General features: G+C 43.6%; 1 protein-coding gene across 5 annotated transcripts in view; it reads right to left on the reverse strand.

Annotated features, from left to right (window-relative positions):
• The window catches only part of adamtsl3 (ADAMTS-like 3), a 77,058-nt gene extending 62,490 nt beyond the window's left edge, over positions 1-14,568 (reverse strand). For 3 of the 5 annotated variants that reach the window (XM_037976400.1, XM_017414469.3, XM_017414468.3), the window contains exon 1: positions 14,210-14,566. In XM_037976400.1, the coding sequence (XP_037832328.1) occupies positions 14,210-14,266 (57 nt within the window). In that variant the 5' untranslated portion in view covers positions 14,267-14,566. Of the gene's footprint in view, positions 1-14,209 lie in introns of all 5 variants that reach the window. The other 2 variants (XM_037976403.1, XM_037976398.1) reach the window with 2 other exon arrangements.
• Between the last annotated feature and the right edge of the window lie 2,270 nt (positions 14,569-16,838).

The following is a 16,838-nucleotide window of genomic DNA, read 5'->3' on the forward strand; positions in this document are numbered from 1 at the left end:
GGCAATCTCTGATTTTTATACATCACTTCATTTGTTTACAACTTACAAGACTTTCAGTAAAACCTGCTCCTGAGCAACCGGCTCAGTGTGACAGATAAACGAAAGCCCACGAAGCTCCGCGCATTCTTCAGCGATCTGACAACAGCTGGGTGTGCCTGATATTAATGACACGTGAACGGCGGATCTGCTCTCGTTCGCTTGCGTCATCCAGATAATCGGGGCCCCGCAAGTTCACCGAGGGTCCGCGAATCAAGCAAGCTGCTCGACCCGGATTGCTGGGTCTGACTTCCCGACTCGATGCTTGAGATACAGAGCCGTCTGTACAGGAGAGATTCGGTGTCCTGCGCATGAACCTGTGTAATTAGTGGATACGTTTGTTTTCTTATGCCTCCTTCAGCCCAGCAGAAAGATAGACAATGCGTCCTTTTCTCTTGTACCGCCACTTAAAAGTACGGAAATCTCTTTCAGTTCTTATTCATACAGACGGGGATTCTTTCAGGAACTTAAAAGTCGCTGAATGTATGAGGCAGAAACGCATTTAAGAGAGCAAATTGTACATTTTTGTTGAAGTGGACAACAATTTTCTGCCTTTTTTTTTTTTCTTCTACCATCGGGGAGGAAGTCATCCTGCATCACAGAGCCTGTTTCTCACCGAGCTGCGATTGTTGGCGACAAATTGTGGGCAGCATTCACGAGGGAGTTTCTCGTTTTCCTCGAAGCGTGAGTCACAGGGCCTCGCTCTCAAGCCGCAGGGAATTTTGAACATGTTTTTTAAAAAAATGCACGCCTCAAATTCTTTTATTAAACATTGAGATCACAGATCTCTTTGTCAAGGGAGGCCCGGGTTTGAAAGAAACTGGAGCGCCCGGAGAAAACCACCAGGAGATCACGCAAACCCCGCTCAGAAAGACCCCAGGGCTTGAACCCAGGACCTTCTTGCTGTGAGGCAACCCTGCTAACCACTAAACCAATGTGCTGCCAATAATTTCCTTCCATAATAGTCGTAGAATTGTCATCTCAAACGCTCGTTGTTTTGGTTTCTTTCGTCAATAAAGGCGAGGAAAGGGAGACAACTTTGGGAGGTTCGTCGACCCGTGAATCTAAATTGTGGATAGATTTTGATCAAACTGAAACTTACTTAAGTCACTTTGTGACTTTATTTGCAGTCATGCAAACAAACCATAAGTATCAAGTCCGTGTGACTTGAAGTAAAAGTTTGTGATTTTTCTTGCAATTTTGTCGCCAACAGTCACAGCCCAACGAGATACGGGCTTAACCTTCGAAAAAAAGGGGGATAAGGATGTTCCAGATCGCCACTCAAACCTCCATTAACTCACTCAGAACAGGAAGGAGGATGGAAAGCTGAAGCAGGTGGGAGTCGGGAGGAGGGGAAGGCTGTGGATGAACTCTTCAGAGTCAGAAGCAGTGAGACTGAGCCGGACCAGAGACCGGACTGAGCAGGAAAACTGGGACAGAAGCAATGAAACTCAGATTTATGATGCATTTTCAACCTGTTTGCTTGGCTTTTTGGTTTGTTTTATTTTTTTAAACACAGAGAGGAGTCTTATCTGGTATCGCACTTTAAAAAACAAACAGAAAAAAAAGAAGAGGACGAGGCGAGACAGCCGATAACGACACGTCGAAGCAAGAATAACCTCGGGTTGCGTTGCAGACACACATGCCTGCACAGATAAAGAAGCTAAATGTGACGAGCGAGACAGCTTTGGCACACTTTGTTAAACACGAACCAGCATCCTCGGCTGCCCGACACACCTGCCCGCAACCCGATACGACACACGGCAGAAACTTCAAACCTCAACTATATGTTCCCCAACTATAAAGTTCCACCGTTTTAGGAGGGAGGCAGCTTCATTGCGACACTCGGCTGGCTGTCCTCCGTTGTTACGGCGCCCTGCGAACCTAAATGTTTTGTTTGCGTTGCCCAATTTCAACATCTGTTGTATAAATTAGCAGCCAAGCGAGCTCAGTCTGGTTGGAAGGGAAAATATTTGTTGTCAGCATAGATTAGGCCACTGAAAACCCCACACAGTAACTGCAAGGCAACCAGCAAATATGAATATGAGAGAAAAAAGAAAATGGTGCTTTTGTTAAGCTTTGAGCAGCAAATTCCAAATTTGTTAAACGTCAGGCTGGAGGCTACGAGCCATAATGTGCTCAGACAAATTGCTGAGCTGATTGACCATCAAACCAGTTGGGTTTTGATTTCCATCCTGTGTGTTACAGGAAAAAAGAAACAAAAAAAAACTTACTTTTGCAGATTTAAGCAAGTCAGATCATCTAATATGTAAATCTCCAAAGGTCAAAGAAGGCCTACTTATTCAAAAAAATCGGACACTTTGTGGCATCCGAAGTGCAAAAACTTGAATCTGTGTCACATTTTGAACTTTTCTTTTTAACATTAAAGACATATTTCTTAATTTATAAGCGGCACAACAGATTTACTTGGTGCTGTCAACAAAGATACAACATCAAGGCGGATAAATATGCAGAAAACATTTATCAAAAGATTCAGTTCTACCACTGAATCCAGTCGTTGCTCTTATTTAGCCCTGAATATCGGAGTAAATTTAGACCTCCTTTAACTCAAGTCATTTTGCCCTCATAACTTAGTTTTTATATCATAAAAAGAACTGAAAATATGTAACTCTAACCTGTAAACCGAGCAATCCTGCCAGAAAACACAAACCGGGATGTCGTCACGGATTTAAAAGCTTGATTCGCATTTCAAAACTTTTTTTGCACCCATTCTTCAGCCACACTTCGACTGCAATTAAAACATCAACACCACCATCAAAAACCCAGTCGTTTCGTTCAGGTGAGCTGCAACACGAGGCATCGTGGTTAACGTGACGGGCAGAGAAACACACGTGTCAGAGAAACGTTAGACTTTAAAAGCTGTGGGCGAACAAGATAGCTCCAGAAAGTTATAAAAAGACAGAGTTCAACTTTTATTTGGGGGAAAAAAATGTCCAAACTGTTACTTGAGCTACTCCGTGTAAGACTGTAGAAGGTCTGATTGCATTGGAGCAGAAAGCCTCTGGGGTGGCTGGCTCAGTATTCGATACCTTGATGGACTAACCAAACGACTCCTGGAAAAAAGTTTTATGGTCAGACAAGACAAAGATAGAGTTATTTTAGCCACAATAACAAGAAGTACGTTTGAAGGACTCAACTTCAGGCTTTTAAAAACTAAAAACACACTCTACCACTGGTCAAGCACGATGGTGGCAGTATCATAATTTGATTCTGGTGCATTGCGTGAATGTACTAAATGATGAAAGAGGAAAACTAAATCAGAATTCTTCAACTTTGCCTCAAATCAACAGCTAGACGTTTCTGAAACTTGAACCCAGCTGGGCGTTCCAACTGGACAATGATCCCAAAGACTGGTTTCTGAACGGATTAATCAGGCCAACGCCGAGCTTCCTAACTGATTTTCCAATTGAAGATTCTGTAGAGAATACTTAAAAACCAGGTCTGTGCCAGGAAGCCAACCAGTTCAAGAGAAATACACCATTTCTGCCAAGAAAAGCGGTCAAATAATCAGCCTGAATTAAGCCAGAAGCTCGTTGATCGATACAAAAAAACTTGGAGGTCATTCAATCAAATACTAATGGGGGTGTATGAATGTATGTATGTATTTGACCCTGTTTGCATCAATTTGACTTTGTGTAGATTAGAGAAAATTCCCATTTAAGTCAGACTTGGGCGCCCAATTCTTGTTTTCAAGAATCTTTGAAGTTGAAGGTTGTATAACTGTTCCACCCTGGAAAATAAAGATTCAAATCAATCGTTAAATCGTTAAAAGACCAAAACTAGCGACATTCTGCAAACTTCTGACTGCAACTGTACGTAACGTTTAGGTCTTTTCTACCAAAATATGTTCCGTGGAAATTCAGTTTACTATCCATCCAATTTCACTGGTGTTCATTTTATTATTTATCATAACATGTTTAAAAGCAGCACATTATCGCCACCTACTGGGCCGGAGGATGAAACTGTAGACGCCCGAGTTAAATGCGACCCGTTGAGGCAAAATGAGTCACAATGAGAACTTTTTCAACACCGCATTGTTACGTTCAAATTCTCCATCTCGAAACCTCGAAACTGATCCGTAGTTGGTTGAAATTTGGCGCTTCGTCGCCTGGCAACAAGAGCCGATTTGAAAACTCGATTGTTACGGGTCTGGAGTGACGTCACCGGGAGTTCTAGTCCTAGACTTAGAAAGAGGGATACGCAAGCTTCACAATGACAATGACAAAGGACGTTATGCGAAGGGATTTCCAGCGCCACTGCAACTGGCAAAGAAAAGGGTCAACTTTAAAGAAAATTAAAAGGAATATTTCTAAAGACATACCTGTTCGAAAACCACAATTTAAAGATAGATTAGGAAATATGTCGTTTTAGTTGCCGGGATTATTAGATGGTGTCTTCGTGGACTCATTTTTACCCAAATCTCCATTAAGGCAAACTTAAACATTTTGCACAGCTGCCTGTGTGCATTCCTGCTCACTTTTCCAGCACGGGTTACAAAATGTCCCGGAAAAACAACAAAAAAAAGCTTTCACTCTGAAGCCCTACTGCGTTGGAGGCAGGACTGCTGAACCTCACCGTTTGGGCCCACGAGGTCTGGAGTCAGAGTGAAGGGGCAACAGTTCACGTTCCGGTTGAACTGGCAGCAACTGTGAGCCCCAGAGCCAAATCAAACTTTGCTGCACGTTTTTTTTTTTTTTTTTCCCCCTGAAAGCAGACAGCAATACGGTTCCACGGCACCTTTATTTAGTCCGCACCGGCCTTCAGCGGCGGCATTAGGAGCGCATCTTCTCTCGCGAGGGAACGGCTTGTGTGTCAGAACTATATAAAGTGACTGGTGACGCAAACAGACTTTTTTTGTTGTTGTTGTTGTTTTTCCAGCATCAGTGTAACTGAGGCAAACATGGATGAGGTGTGCCTCTAAGGAAATGTGATTTTTACCAAACGACGCCACGTGAAACAGAAAGAAAGATAACTTCTTTGGAAATCATTTAGTAATGAATTCTTTGAAGCAGCCTTTGACAGATGTGTTGGACCGAGATAAATGTCTTTGTCTTGTGTTATACTTCAGTAAGAATTGCTGTTTTAAAAAAAAAAAACAAAAACATGAAAAACTTGGTGTCGTAAAGGACGGTTCTTGTGTTTTTAGGCCAATCGAGTTTATCTACAGTGGATATTTATTTTGGGCTTTTTTTTACTTTTTTTTTTTTTAAAAATCACTGATCTGTTATAATTGATGTGTAGATGACCGCAGGGCAACTGTAATGGGGATTTATGAGTTTAGAAAAGATAAGCGCACTTCGTACAGAAAGGAGTGTTTTGATTTGGCAAAAGAACTCTGTTATCTGCTCTGATTTAAAAAAAAAAGTAAGGAAATCTGTGTTTGGTCAATTATTTTTTTAGTTGTAATGATACTTTTTGGCAATAAATCTTATAGAGTTTATTTCCCTTTAAATGGTGACACATTTGTTAGGAAAATGTATTTGTGGGTTGCGTCCATGAGAAACCTGCCAGTTCTGCTCGGCCAAAGAGTTTCTTCTGCTGTTGACTGTTTGGTGTTGTTTATTGGATTGGATGATTGAAGTCTGAGGAAACAAGACGTGTTTGGCAATTTACCAATTTGATTATTAAACACACAGGAGCCTCAGCAGTGTTACCTTATAAATCTGGTCAGAATTAAACGCGTTTTGACCAAATTGAAAGAAAGAACAGGTAAGACAACCCCACTTTTAAAGATCTGAACCATCGTTTTATTGGTGAGGGTAATGCGTGTGCATGTTACCATATTCAAAGAGATGTATATCCCATAAAAGAGGGAGGAGTCTAAAATTAACCGCATTAAAATGATCTGAGACGACTGGTACTGGCACATTTTACAGACGATACATCAAGACCTCAGGAAATTGGGTAAATTTGAGTAAAAGAGGCTTTAATGAGCTGCTGCTCCTTCACCATGACTTTCACCTTCAGAAAACTATTAGGAGCTGCACATATTTGGCGCTCGCCGGCGTCCCTCCGCTCGTGTAATGATTTGCCCCGTAATAAGCGCTCGCTTGCTTTCTCCGGTGTTGACAGAGCAGTTTGTGAGGCAGAGATTCAGCCACATTCCTGCTGCACCCTCCTGCCAGTCACTCACGGCAAATGTACTCGTTTCATACGAACACACCTTTCAGAGGTTTAGTTGGCTGCTGACAGCAGGAAAAACACAACACACACACACACGCTGGCAAATTCACTCGGTGAACAGATAGCGTTTTTTTTTTTAATCCTTGTCGATCAAAATTAAGCAACCCGCTGACACATTCCAGCTTCATCCAGATTGACCGAGAACTCGGTTCACCTCATGTTATGTCACATTGTTTTGTTTAATTAAACGATTTCCACAAGTTTTTTTTGACTGAATCCACTTCCAGCTGTATGGGGTCGGATGATGACGAAGTCAGTATTTCGGGTGACCTGTCAGGGTTGCCAGATATACGATAGTTATCAGATTTATACGACAGTTTTAGGGTGTATACGACGTACGATCAGCAGTTTTCAAAAAGCCAAAGCATACGACGGCGATTTTGGCATGTTTATTATTGATGAGAACACCCACAATTCATTAGAAACTCCGATTCCGAACAGCTAGACCGTGTGATCACCAGGCGGGCAACACCTCGTCAGCTCCCGTGTGAATGTTCACCTGACCGCACCACTGGTGTAAAACAGCAGAAGTTCGTCTTAAATGGAAATAAATTAAAGACAGACTTTTAACTTTAAAATAGACCCTGGCTAAATTAGCCTGCTCGCTACTTTGCTTCCGAACAGCTAGACCTTTTTTATAATATTTTCAGGTGGTCTTGAGCAGTTTAGTACCAGCTAGCCAGGTAACTAGGTAGCTATCAGCTCGCCAGTTATCAGCTTAAGATCTAATTTAAAATAGGTTATTTGCTCATTGTTACGTGTCGACACAACGCTGGTTCACGTCTTGGGTTTAGAAGCCTTTTTGTGTCCGAATGACTCACTGAGATAAGTTACGTGGCCCGGCAGAAGCTTTCCTTGAATTGGTCAAATACGCACCAGAAAACGAGTAAAAAAAGCAGCCGAAACCAACTAAATAAATAAAAATTTAAGATCTCCACAATGCCTGAGAAATGTTCTACAAGACTGCATTTAAAGACTACTTAAAAAGTTTGTCTTTTTTTGGGAGCAAAATGTAACGAAACGAAAGGAGAATCAAATTTTAGCTCAATAACAAAAATTTTTAAAAGAGGTTGTTTCCTTTCCAGATAGTGTCTACGTGTTGGTCCCTTTCTGTCCGTCTGTCCGTCTTCTCTTAGCTTTCAGCTGCAGGGATCTGAACTTTGTGGCATTCTTTCACAGACAGATGAGGCCAGCAATCCTTCATTTGATCTCGCGGTCTTCACAGGCCACCTGGTCGCCACAATCCCAACAATCCCGGCGATGGGGCGTCCCGCGTCGGGATGAGTGAAGGAGCTGGACTGATAACACGGAAGGCTTCGTTTTAGAGAGCGGTGATTAACGAGCAGGGGGAAAAATGACCGCCTGACGCGCTCAAAGTCACTTCTCGAGGTCACGTCAGCCAAATACTTTTCGAGCTGCTTAGCCTTCATCGCCCCCCTCCTCCTCATCGCTCTGCTGTGGATGATGTCACAGCGCAGAGGTATGCTGGGATGGAATTCCCCGCTGACACTTCAAATGCAACCCCAAGGCGAGCCGATGACTGAGAACTACGGTGGCCCGCGGGTTCATTTTTGTCATAGAGGGAATTACTTGGAAGGGTCGGACGTCAGTCACCAGAAAACAAACGGGACGGCACGGGCTTCCCGAGGACGCCAGGCTTGGAAACGGGGTCACCTGGAGTTCGTGGTCAAGTTCAATCTGAGGTCAGATCTGCCTCCAATGACAGGATCCAGTGTTTTCTTTTTTTAATCTTAAAAAGGTTTAAAACTCCAGGGTGGATCTACATTTAAAATAAAAAATAAAAATCTACATTTTTACTTTTTTTGCACTGCAATCTGTACCCATTCTGAACTATTTTGCCAGCATGGGTCACAAATTTGTGACCCAAAACTACCTTTTTATGTAGTACAGGTGAGTACGAATTGGTGCTAAATTAAAGACAAGTTCTTCTCTTGATCCTGAAGTTTGTTTGGTTGGTTTTTTCTTTCGCTCATGTATTCCCCATTTTGGATGTAACCGTTTTCATGCTCCGCGCCCATTTGCGTGTTGTTGAATTACAAAAATCACAGCGCCATCTAGTGACCTGGCACAGAAACTAAAGCGGGGTTCAACGTCTTCTGTGCTCTCGTCTAAACAGCGATCGCAATCACAGCACTACCGCGTGATCCCTGTTTCCAGGCGATCGTTCGCGTGTAAACTGGGCCTAAATCTTCCAGCCTTCAGCCTCCTCTCTTTCTCTTTGTGGTGTCGGTTTGACCCCTACCTCTCCCCCGACCGTTCTCCCCGGTGCAGTTTCAACAAAGAGACAAACACCGGAAAAAAAAACCAACAAAAAAAAAAACCCTCCTACCTGCAACTCCCCTCTAATTAGGTGTCAGGAGAGAAGCCAGTGCTGCTTCTCCCCTCTCGTTAGCACCACTCCCCGGCACTCCCGCCGCAGCAACGTCCTGTGACGGGTCCGAGGTCAAGGTCGGGGCAAGAGTGAACAAACACGCTCGTGTGCTCAAGTCAGCTGCGTGTCTCTGCAGTTTCTCGCCGATCAGCCGTGCATTAAAGTAAAACAAAAAAATGTGCAGGCCAGATGATGCGCGGAGGGCCCCGGCTCCTGCAGATGAATTTTAAATGGGCGTCCTGAAACACACAACGGGATAAAACAACCATACTCAATCATGCTGATGGAGGGGGGGGGGAGACGTCAGCCCAAGATGTTTCATCAGAGCAGGAGAATGCCAGAGGCTCGGCTTTCATGCTCAGCAATAACAAATAAACCTCGTGATAAGGGAACAAATGCTTTGGCAACGGACTTCAGAGGAAGCGGGGGGTGGGGGTGGGGGGGAGACGCAGGGAAGCCACCTGCAAAATCACAACAGAGCTGAGTGTCTGAGGGTCGTGGGACCTGCCCCGATCTGGAAACAAAAATGCGCCTCTGCTGTGATGTTGCCACCTGCTGGCAGCTCTTTATTAATGCGTGACAGCGGCATAACTTAAAGTTTTATTTATGTGTGGCACAGGAGGGCAAATCTTCTTGGAACCACATGAAATCAGGAAAAAAAAAAAAAAAAAAAAATTTGCGATGCGTTTTCATACCAGAGTCTGACTAACGTGTCCTGTTTACTCGCTGGCAGAGCGTTGCAACTTGATTCCAGTAAGTTTTGTGATTTACTGGCACAGGCCGCACGGTCTCAGCAAGCTATTAGAACTCAGCATCAAGTGATGGAAAGATAAACAACAATATCCATTTCTCCAGGACGTCAGAAGGGAGACGACACAAACCTGAAGGCTGCTTTTCACGTGTAGAGTAAATGTTCACACAGCATGCTCTGTACATCAGGGTTGGGGTTGGACATTTACAAATTTTCCCTTTTCTGTTTTCTCGTTGAACAAGATCATACCCGCCTTTAAATCCTTTTTGATGTGCGGCACATTCAGACTGCATGAGCCGATACTGAGATTTTTTTTTCCTCCCTGATGCGAAAAACAGCAGAAACCATCTGACGAATATGGGAAAATATCCTTTCAAGTAACAGTTTATAACGCAGGCTGCTGAATCTTTGCTGGACAGGCTGCTTCAAACCAATCAAGGTAAACATTTAGAGAATAACCACTTCGTCTGACAACACTATCATACTAAATAGACCAAAGTGGTACCGCCCAGCTGTGATAAACTGTGTCAAGTGAAACGATGCAGAATGTTTTAACCATGTAGTTTGCAAAACCTAAACCTAGTTGTGGCTTAAAATCTTTGTACTTGGGACTGCTGACTCCCTGAATCTTTACGAGATCAAGAAAATTGAAAAAATAAATAAATAAAAAGCAAACAGATGTGTTGATTGAGTCCTAATAGTGGTTTTGCACATTTAAGTGTCTGAGCTAATGCCTTCACCCATCCACAAATAAAACGCTCACTTTAAAAATCTAAGAAATTGTCCAGAGAACACAAAACCTACCAAACAAATCTGATGAAACTGCGCAGTTTAACAAAAGTCCTATAGGTTTTCTGCATTTGGCTAATTATGCTCGTCCCAATATTCTTCGTATTTTACAGCCTGAATACATAAAATGTAAATTGTTGATTTTTTTCTAAGTTATTGTTGGATGAATTTGTTACCACAGGACAGAACATAGCACTAGTTCTTCTTCTAGAAGTTAGGCTAGGCTAATAACAAACTGATCTTTAAGCTAGGCTAGGCTAACCACCTTCTGATCTTTGAGCTAGGCTAGGCTAACCACCTTCGGATCTTTAAGCTATGCTAGGCTAAGCACCTTTGGATCTTTAAGCTAGGCTAGGCTAACCACAAACTGATCATTAAGCTAGGCTAACCTAACCACCTTCTGATCTTTAAGCTAGGCTGGGCTAACCACAAACTGATCTTTAAGCTAGTTTGTATTAACCATCACTAGACTTAAACTTTATAACTTTAAAATGATCATATAATAACATATGTATGCAAGCAACAATGAATATTTGATCTTTGAACGTATAGAATTGTTCTCAAAATATCAAGCAACCATTTTATTTATTTAGGAAAACGAGGTTTTAGAGTTAAAAGACAAAAACTCCAGGTGTTATATAACTCCCGCCTGAACACGGAGACAAAAAAAAAAAAAAAATCATCCAACACACTTTCAACAGGAGTTGCAGAAGGCAAAGTAAAACGATCCGTTCTCTTCTGCAGGACTTTCTTTTACAGAGACACATGCCTGCTTTCTGCATTTGGAGTTCGAAGAGCAGCGTACTGGCATGCCGGAGTGGCACACAGAGGAAACAACGCCACCATGCCAGGAACCCAGAGAAAAGGGAACTGGAAAAGGGAAACAGCTTGTGGGTACCCATTTTCAATTTAAGTGCCAGTAAATTCTGCGCTTGGACTTAGAAGACCGCAGGCGCATATGTACACAGACATCCACGCTCTAATCCTCAATATCACTCCACAGATTAAGCCCAGATGGGAACGATGAGAAGAGCATGAGGGCTTTTTGCTGTGTAACTGAAAGCACACAGCCTTGTTAACGCACTCCAAAAGACTTGCTTCATCCATCACTGTCCAGATGTTCTGCGAAGCATTTTCTTTTACTTCTCAAGAGGGACCAATCCCTCTCAGAATTAATTCACTTCCCATTCCGCTTGCCTTCACAACAAAGGCCCTCATAAAAACTAATTGGATGGTTTGTGGTCTCTATGATCAAGCGACCAAGAGCGAGTTTCAGGGAACAAGAGATGTTTTTGTTGACGGACGCTCTCTCGGGACCATTTTGTGCACCGTGACACCGCTTAATCCCGCCATTAGACCGCAAAGCCTCGCAATCCTGCAGACTTCAATCAACTCCCCTCGCTGCATTAAGGCCCTGAGGAGGACCACATCCTTGAGTAAACATTAAAATCTGCTGCTTTTGCGGCCAATTTCTTTGCGAATTCCAGCAGATTTGTCAAAGAAAAAGAATGCGGTGGAGTGAAAGTGGCAGCGCGAAACCGTGATCAAGCTTGATTTACGTCCATTACGAGAAGAAAGCCACTCAGCCTGTCGTTCACCAGCTTCTCTGAGAAGTAACGCAAGTGTTTCACGTGTTTGAGCAAACCAAGAAAGGAATCTATGTTGCTTACCAAGGAAATTTAAACAGACAACAAAACTACAGAGAACTTGAATGTACAAGAGGTGAATTAGATCCAATCAAACAAAAAACTAAAACTTACCACTTGAAACAGAAAATGGAGACAAATATAACGTAAAGCTAAGGATCTGCCAATCAATGGACTTGTGACCAGAATTGGCTAATTTTCTACTTGGTCTGCGACTAGCCAATCCAAAACTCTCTCTCTTTTTTTTTTTGTACAGACGCTATCGTCTATTAGCTTGGAGGATCTAATAGTCTTATATTTCCAGTGGCAAAAAAGAGAAAACTCTAAGCTCTATTTAAAAAGCTTTTCAAGCTGGGACTGAGGCGCCTTCTTCCCATCTCAGTACGATTTCCGAAAGGATCAAATCGGAACGTTTTGTGAATAAAAGTTAAATAAGTCAAAATGTCTAAAAGTTACAAACACTACAAGCCACACCGCACTGTTCCCGATCAAGTTGATTGTTTTGATATACGAACGGTTACAACAGAACAACGCAGAAGTAGTTTGGTTGCAAATAAAACGAAATAAACTATAAACAGGACAACAACAGTGTTAATGCTGGCTCTGTATTCACACAACAATGTCCGGATTTGGGCGGCTTTCACAAACAGCCTTCCAAACTTTCAGCGATGCCTTAAAAAAAAAAAAAAAAAAAAAAAAGTTGTCCTTTTGGTCAACTGCTGATTGCAGAACGGACGTGTCCAACTGGACGGCGGCAGCCAGGGAGTCTGAAGCCTGTTTCACCTTGAAGTGCTATCAGCACCTGTTGTGGTCATTTACTCACCCCCCCCTTCAAACTCCTCTGCTCCAGCTTAGCTTTTTAACTCAGCTGTTTTTAGATGGTTTGGCTGATAAGTGACGTACGAGGACGTTAGTGCCTGTAAATTTTTAATAGCTACTTGAACACAGTTTTATTCTGGTTTCTGAAGTAATATCCATCACCTATTTATAAACTCGATTTCAACTTCCTTTAAATAATTAAAGGATAGCTCAGATCTTTTAAAGTGGGGTTCTTTAGTGAGGTCAACAACAATTAAAATCGTAGCTCTTTAAAAGGATCTTCGTTTGGAGAAATAGTTTTGTTCTGACCAAGTTTACATGATTATTTACACAGATTTCTAACATTATTTGCCAGTGCAAATAGCAGAAGCACCTAGCTGTAGCACTTGCGGTGCACCGTGGGACATTTCCAGCAGGAATAACGTAACGTATCTGCAGACATAACAAAGATATGTCAATCTGGTGGTGGTTTAACGGGTTGGAAAACAAATTTCCCATAAGCTGTGATAAGATTTTTGAGGTTGGACTTGTTTTAAAGGTATTCTTAAACATAAAAAAAGGTTAATGGTGTTGTTTGAAAGAGGATATACTGAATGTCGTTCTGAAACGTGGGTCCACGCTCAATGTAAACAAAGCACTTGTCTGATCCGCCAAAAACCACGTGGAAGTTTGAGTCACATGAGTGACTTTCATCATTCTGGCCGTAGTCAGTGTAGGTAAACAAACATGGCGGAATCGAAGACGTTCAGAATCTCAGAAAAGACATTTAGGTGGAAATATTAAAGTGGAACTGCTGCTAAAAACGTGGCAAAAAAAGGGACAAACGGAATAAAAATTAGGGTTGCAAAGGGGTGGGAAATTTCTGGTGCATTTCCAGAAATTCTGGAAATTTGGAAGAACCTTGAAGACGAAAGCAATCCCACTTTGGTCCGACTCAAACTGAGGTCATTCAAAGAGCTATATCTACAACAGGTAAGACGTTAATTGTTCATAAACTTTCCACAGAACCGCACTTCAAAAGATCTGAACTACCCCTTTATGTCCCATAATAATTATCTGGTTTGTTTTCAGGTTTGCAGAAATAAGTGCGTCACATTAGTCAGCCACAGCAACGGCAGCTCTGGACCTGATAAAAGCCAATGAGCTCATCAAAAACAAATTAAAAATAAGAAATCTAATGCCAAATATTCAAATGCATGTTCGTGTTGGAGGGTCTCCTGAAAAAAAAAAAACACAAAGCATCCGGCTCGCATTACTAAAGATAAATTAGAAATAGTTGTAGTGAAAGGTCTGTGACTTAAAAACCAAAACAAAAATTTAAAAAATACACTAAAAGTCTGACTTTATTTCCTTTTTCTCCCCTCAAAGTGAAAGCAACAGGTGGTGGCTGCTCTTTTTTTTTTTTTTTTTTCACCCCCCCCCCTCTTTGTTTGGCTCTGTCTCTATCTTAAGCCCTTTTCATCCTCGCTGCAACAGGAGGGCTGCTCTTTTTTTTTTTTTTTTTACACCCCCCCCTTCAACAAATTCTATAAACCCTCCCAAAGTGAAGCTGAGTGACTGAAGCAGTTTTACCTTCAGCTTCACAGTGAGGAGAAGCAGCCCGGTCGTCCACAAGCAGCTCCAAGTCATCTCGGACGCAAACAGACTCTGTTTAATTTCAGTCTGCTGAGAGTCGGGTCTCTGCGTGTCTCTCTCTCTCTCTCTCTCTCTCTGCTGTCTCAGTCCGGGGGTCTCCGTCAGAAACAGGTCGGCTCTCTCCTCCGGTTCCCAGACTGAGGAGGGGTGGTGGTGGTGGTGGTGAGGAAGTCAGAGTCAGCCCAGAGAGGACGGAGACGACATGACACTTCTCCGTCGCTTCCAGATGAAACACATTGCTGCTAAATTTATGTTTGCATACCAGGAGCGCGTCGGGGAAGAGGGGCTCACCCACCTTTCATTCTTAAAGAAACACGCTCAGAGAAGAGGCACGCAAACTAGAAAACTGATGCTTTTTTTTTCTCTCCCCCGCCTTTCTTTCTGTACTTAATGCATGTCATCTCTTTGCTGGCTGACTGATCGGAGCATCCACACAAAGAACTCCTCTCCCCCACTTGAAGCAGTCTTCATGTCTGTGCTCATAGCTGTTTGTTTTTACTGGAGCTCAAAAAGCAGAGACTAGTCACAACAGAGCTTACAGCCTGGCTGTTACGCACAAAGGTTGCAGCAAAGGCTTTTTATAACACCTTAGAGCTACAAACAAACAGTGATATCAGTGCTCAGGTGCTTTGAAAGCGTGTCCATCTACCCAACCATCCAGCCATTATCTGCTGCTTGCTCCGGAGTCGGGTCACAGGGGGCAGCAGTTTGAGCAGGGAGGCCCAGACATCTCTCTTCCAGCTCCTCTGGGAGGATTCCAAGGCGTTCCCAGGCAGGCTCTCCAGCGTGTCCTGGGTCTTTTCTGGGGTCTCCTTCCAGTTGGATATGTCCGGAACACCTCCTCCCAAGGGAAGCATCCTTACCAGATGCCTGAACCGCCTCAACTGGCTCCTGTTGATGTGGAGGAGCAGCGGCTCTACTCAGAGTCCCACCCGGATAACCCAACTTCTCACCCGATTTCTAAGGGAGAGCCCATCTACCCCGAGGAGAAAACTCTTTTGGACCGCCTGTATCCGCGATCTCGTTCTTTCTTCTTCGGCCACTACCCAAAGCCCACGACCCCAAGCGTATCCTCACGAGAGACAGCGCCGTGCAAGTGTCGAGTGCTGAATGAGTTTGCTGGAATTAGCAGAAACGGAGTTGTTGAAGTTAAGGCAAGTAGCACGGAAGCTAACAAGAGCAGGAAAGTCGCTAGGAGGAGCACGACTAGGGTTGCCAATTTTCAGAGGCTGAAATAACAGGGAGCGGACAAGGTGGCGCAGACGGAGGTGGGGCTTCGTTGTCTAGATCAGCGCCATGTTGGTCACAACTTACGCCCTGTTTGGTGTGAAATCGGCTTTGACCTCACCTTGCTTGCAGGGGGTGTCTTTGATGGGACTTTTCCATGAGGACGTTTGAGAAGCTGGTTCTTTTCCGTTAGGCCACCTTGCCTACGTTCCACAGCTTTAGATCTGGTCCCATTAGCTCTCTGACTTAGCCGTCCAACGCTGCGAACTCTGTGCCATTTAAGGTCAAGGAGAATACTGCCCGAGTCCGAGTCTGACTGCCCGTGAACTGAGATCAGCTAAAAGGAATGAGACGATCCCGCTCCCGCTCTTTGCTGGATTGAAATCCGCCACTGTTAAGGATTTTAAGTGAGAAGATCCACGGCTCTAATCAAAAGGAACATACGCAGCTGTTCCTTTTAGTTTCAATGCAGATTATTATCGTTATCCTTTTTTTTTTTTCTTTCTCGAAACTTGCATCGAGTTATGGAACTTAAAGCTTTAACAGAAAGGAGAACAGTAAATGAACTCTTCGGGGGGAATTATTAGTTTTATAGCTGATGGCTGATGCAGATGTTTCCCCGTCCGTTTGATCCCAGTCCTCCATTACACTGGGACACGTCGCGCTCTTTGAAGGCTCGCCCACAGTGGCGGCGCATTAAGACTTACTTGTCAGCGTTGAAGCTGACCAGGACCGCTGTAATAACAACGGCCCTAGAAAATGCTGTCAGTCCTCAGCCACGCTCAAAGAGACGAAGGGAAAATGCCCGCTGAGAGGCGGAAAAAGGTATGTGTGGCATGAGCTACCTGACACACACGCTCCAATTCAGCTTGATCTCTTTTAACACACAGGGCCCGAGAATGTAAACGTTTATTTCCACGAGAGAACGGGGAAAATCATTTATCTTGAGACTCTCCTGCGGGAGGTTAAGAGGCATCTCTTATCCACGTTCAGGTCGAACAATCGTCCTGAGTATCTTCAAACATTTGAAAACCTGCCTGCTCGTATTTGTCATCGTGAGAAGGCTTTCAAAGAGGAAAGACCCTGAAGGGAGGGCTCTTGTTGAACTTTGGTCACCCCCCCACACACACACAAGCACCCCGAGAGCGACACCGACACCCCCTCGGAGTCAGAGAGCGCGGCGAGTAATCCTTCGAGACATGAATAGTTTACATTCAGTGTGACTGGCAGTGCGTGGCTAAGCTACGTCCTCGTGTTACAAATGTTGCCCTGACTGATAAGACGCTCTCTGTGGGATCACTTGCTCGAAGCTCCCACCTGCAGAGTTACCAACCCCCCC

The sequence above is a fragment of the Kryptolebias marmoratus genome, linkage group LG7 (assembly GCF_001649575.2).
Source record: "Kryptolebias marmoratus isolate JLee-2015 linkage group LG7, ASM164957v2, whole genome shotgun sequence".
NCBI classification, from domain to species: Eukaryota; Metazoa; Chordata; class Actinopteri; order Cyprinodontiformes; family Rivulidae; genus Kryptolebias; species Kryptolebias marmoratus.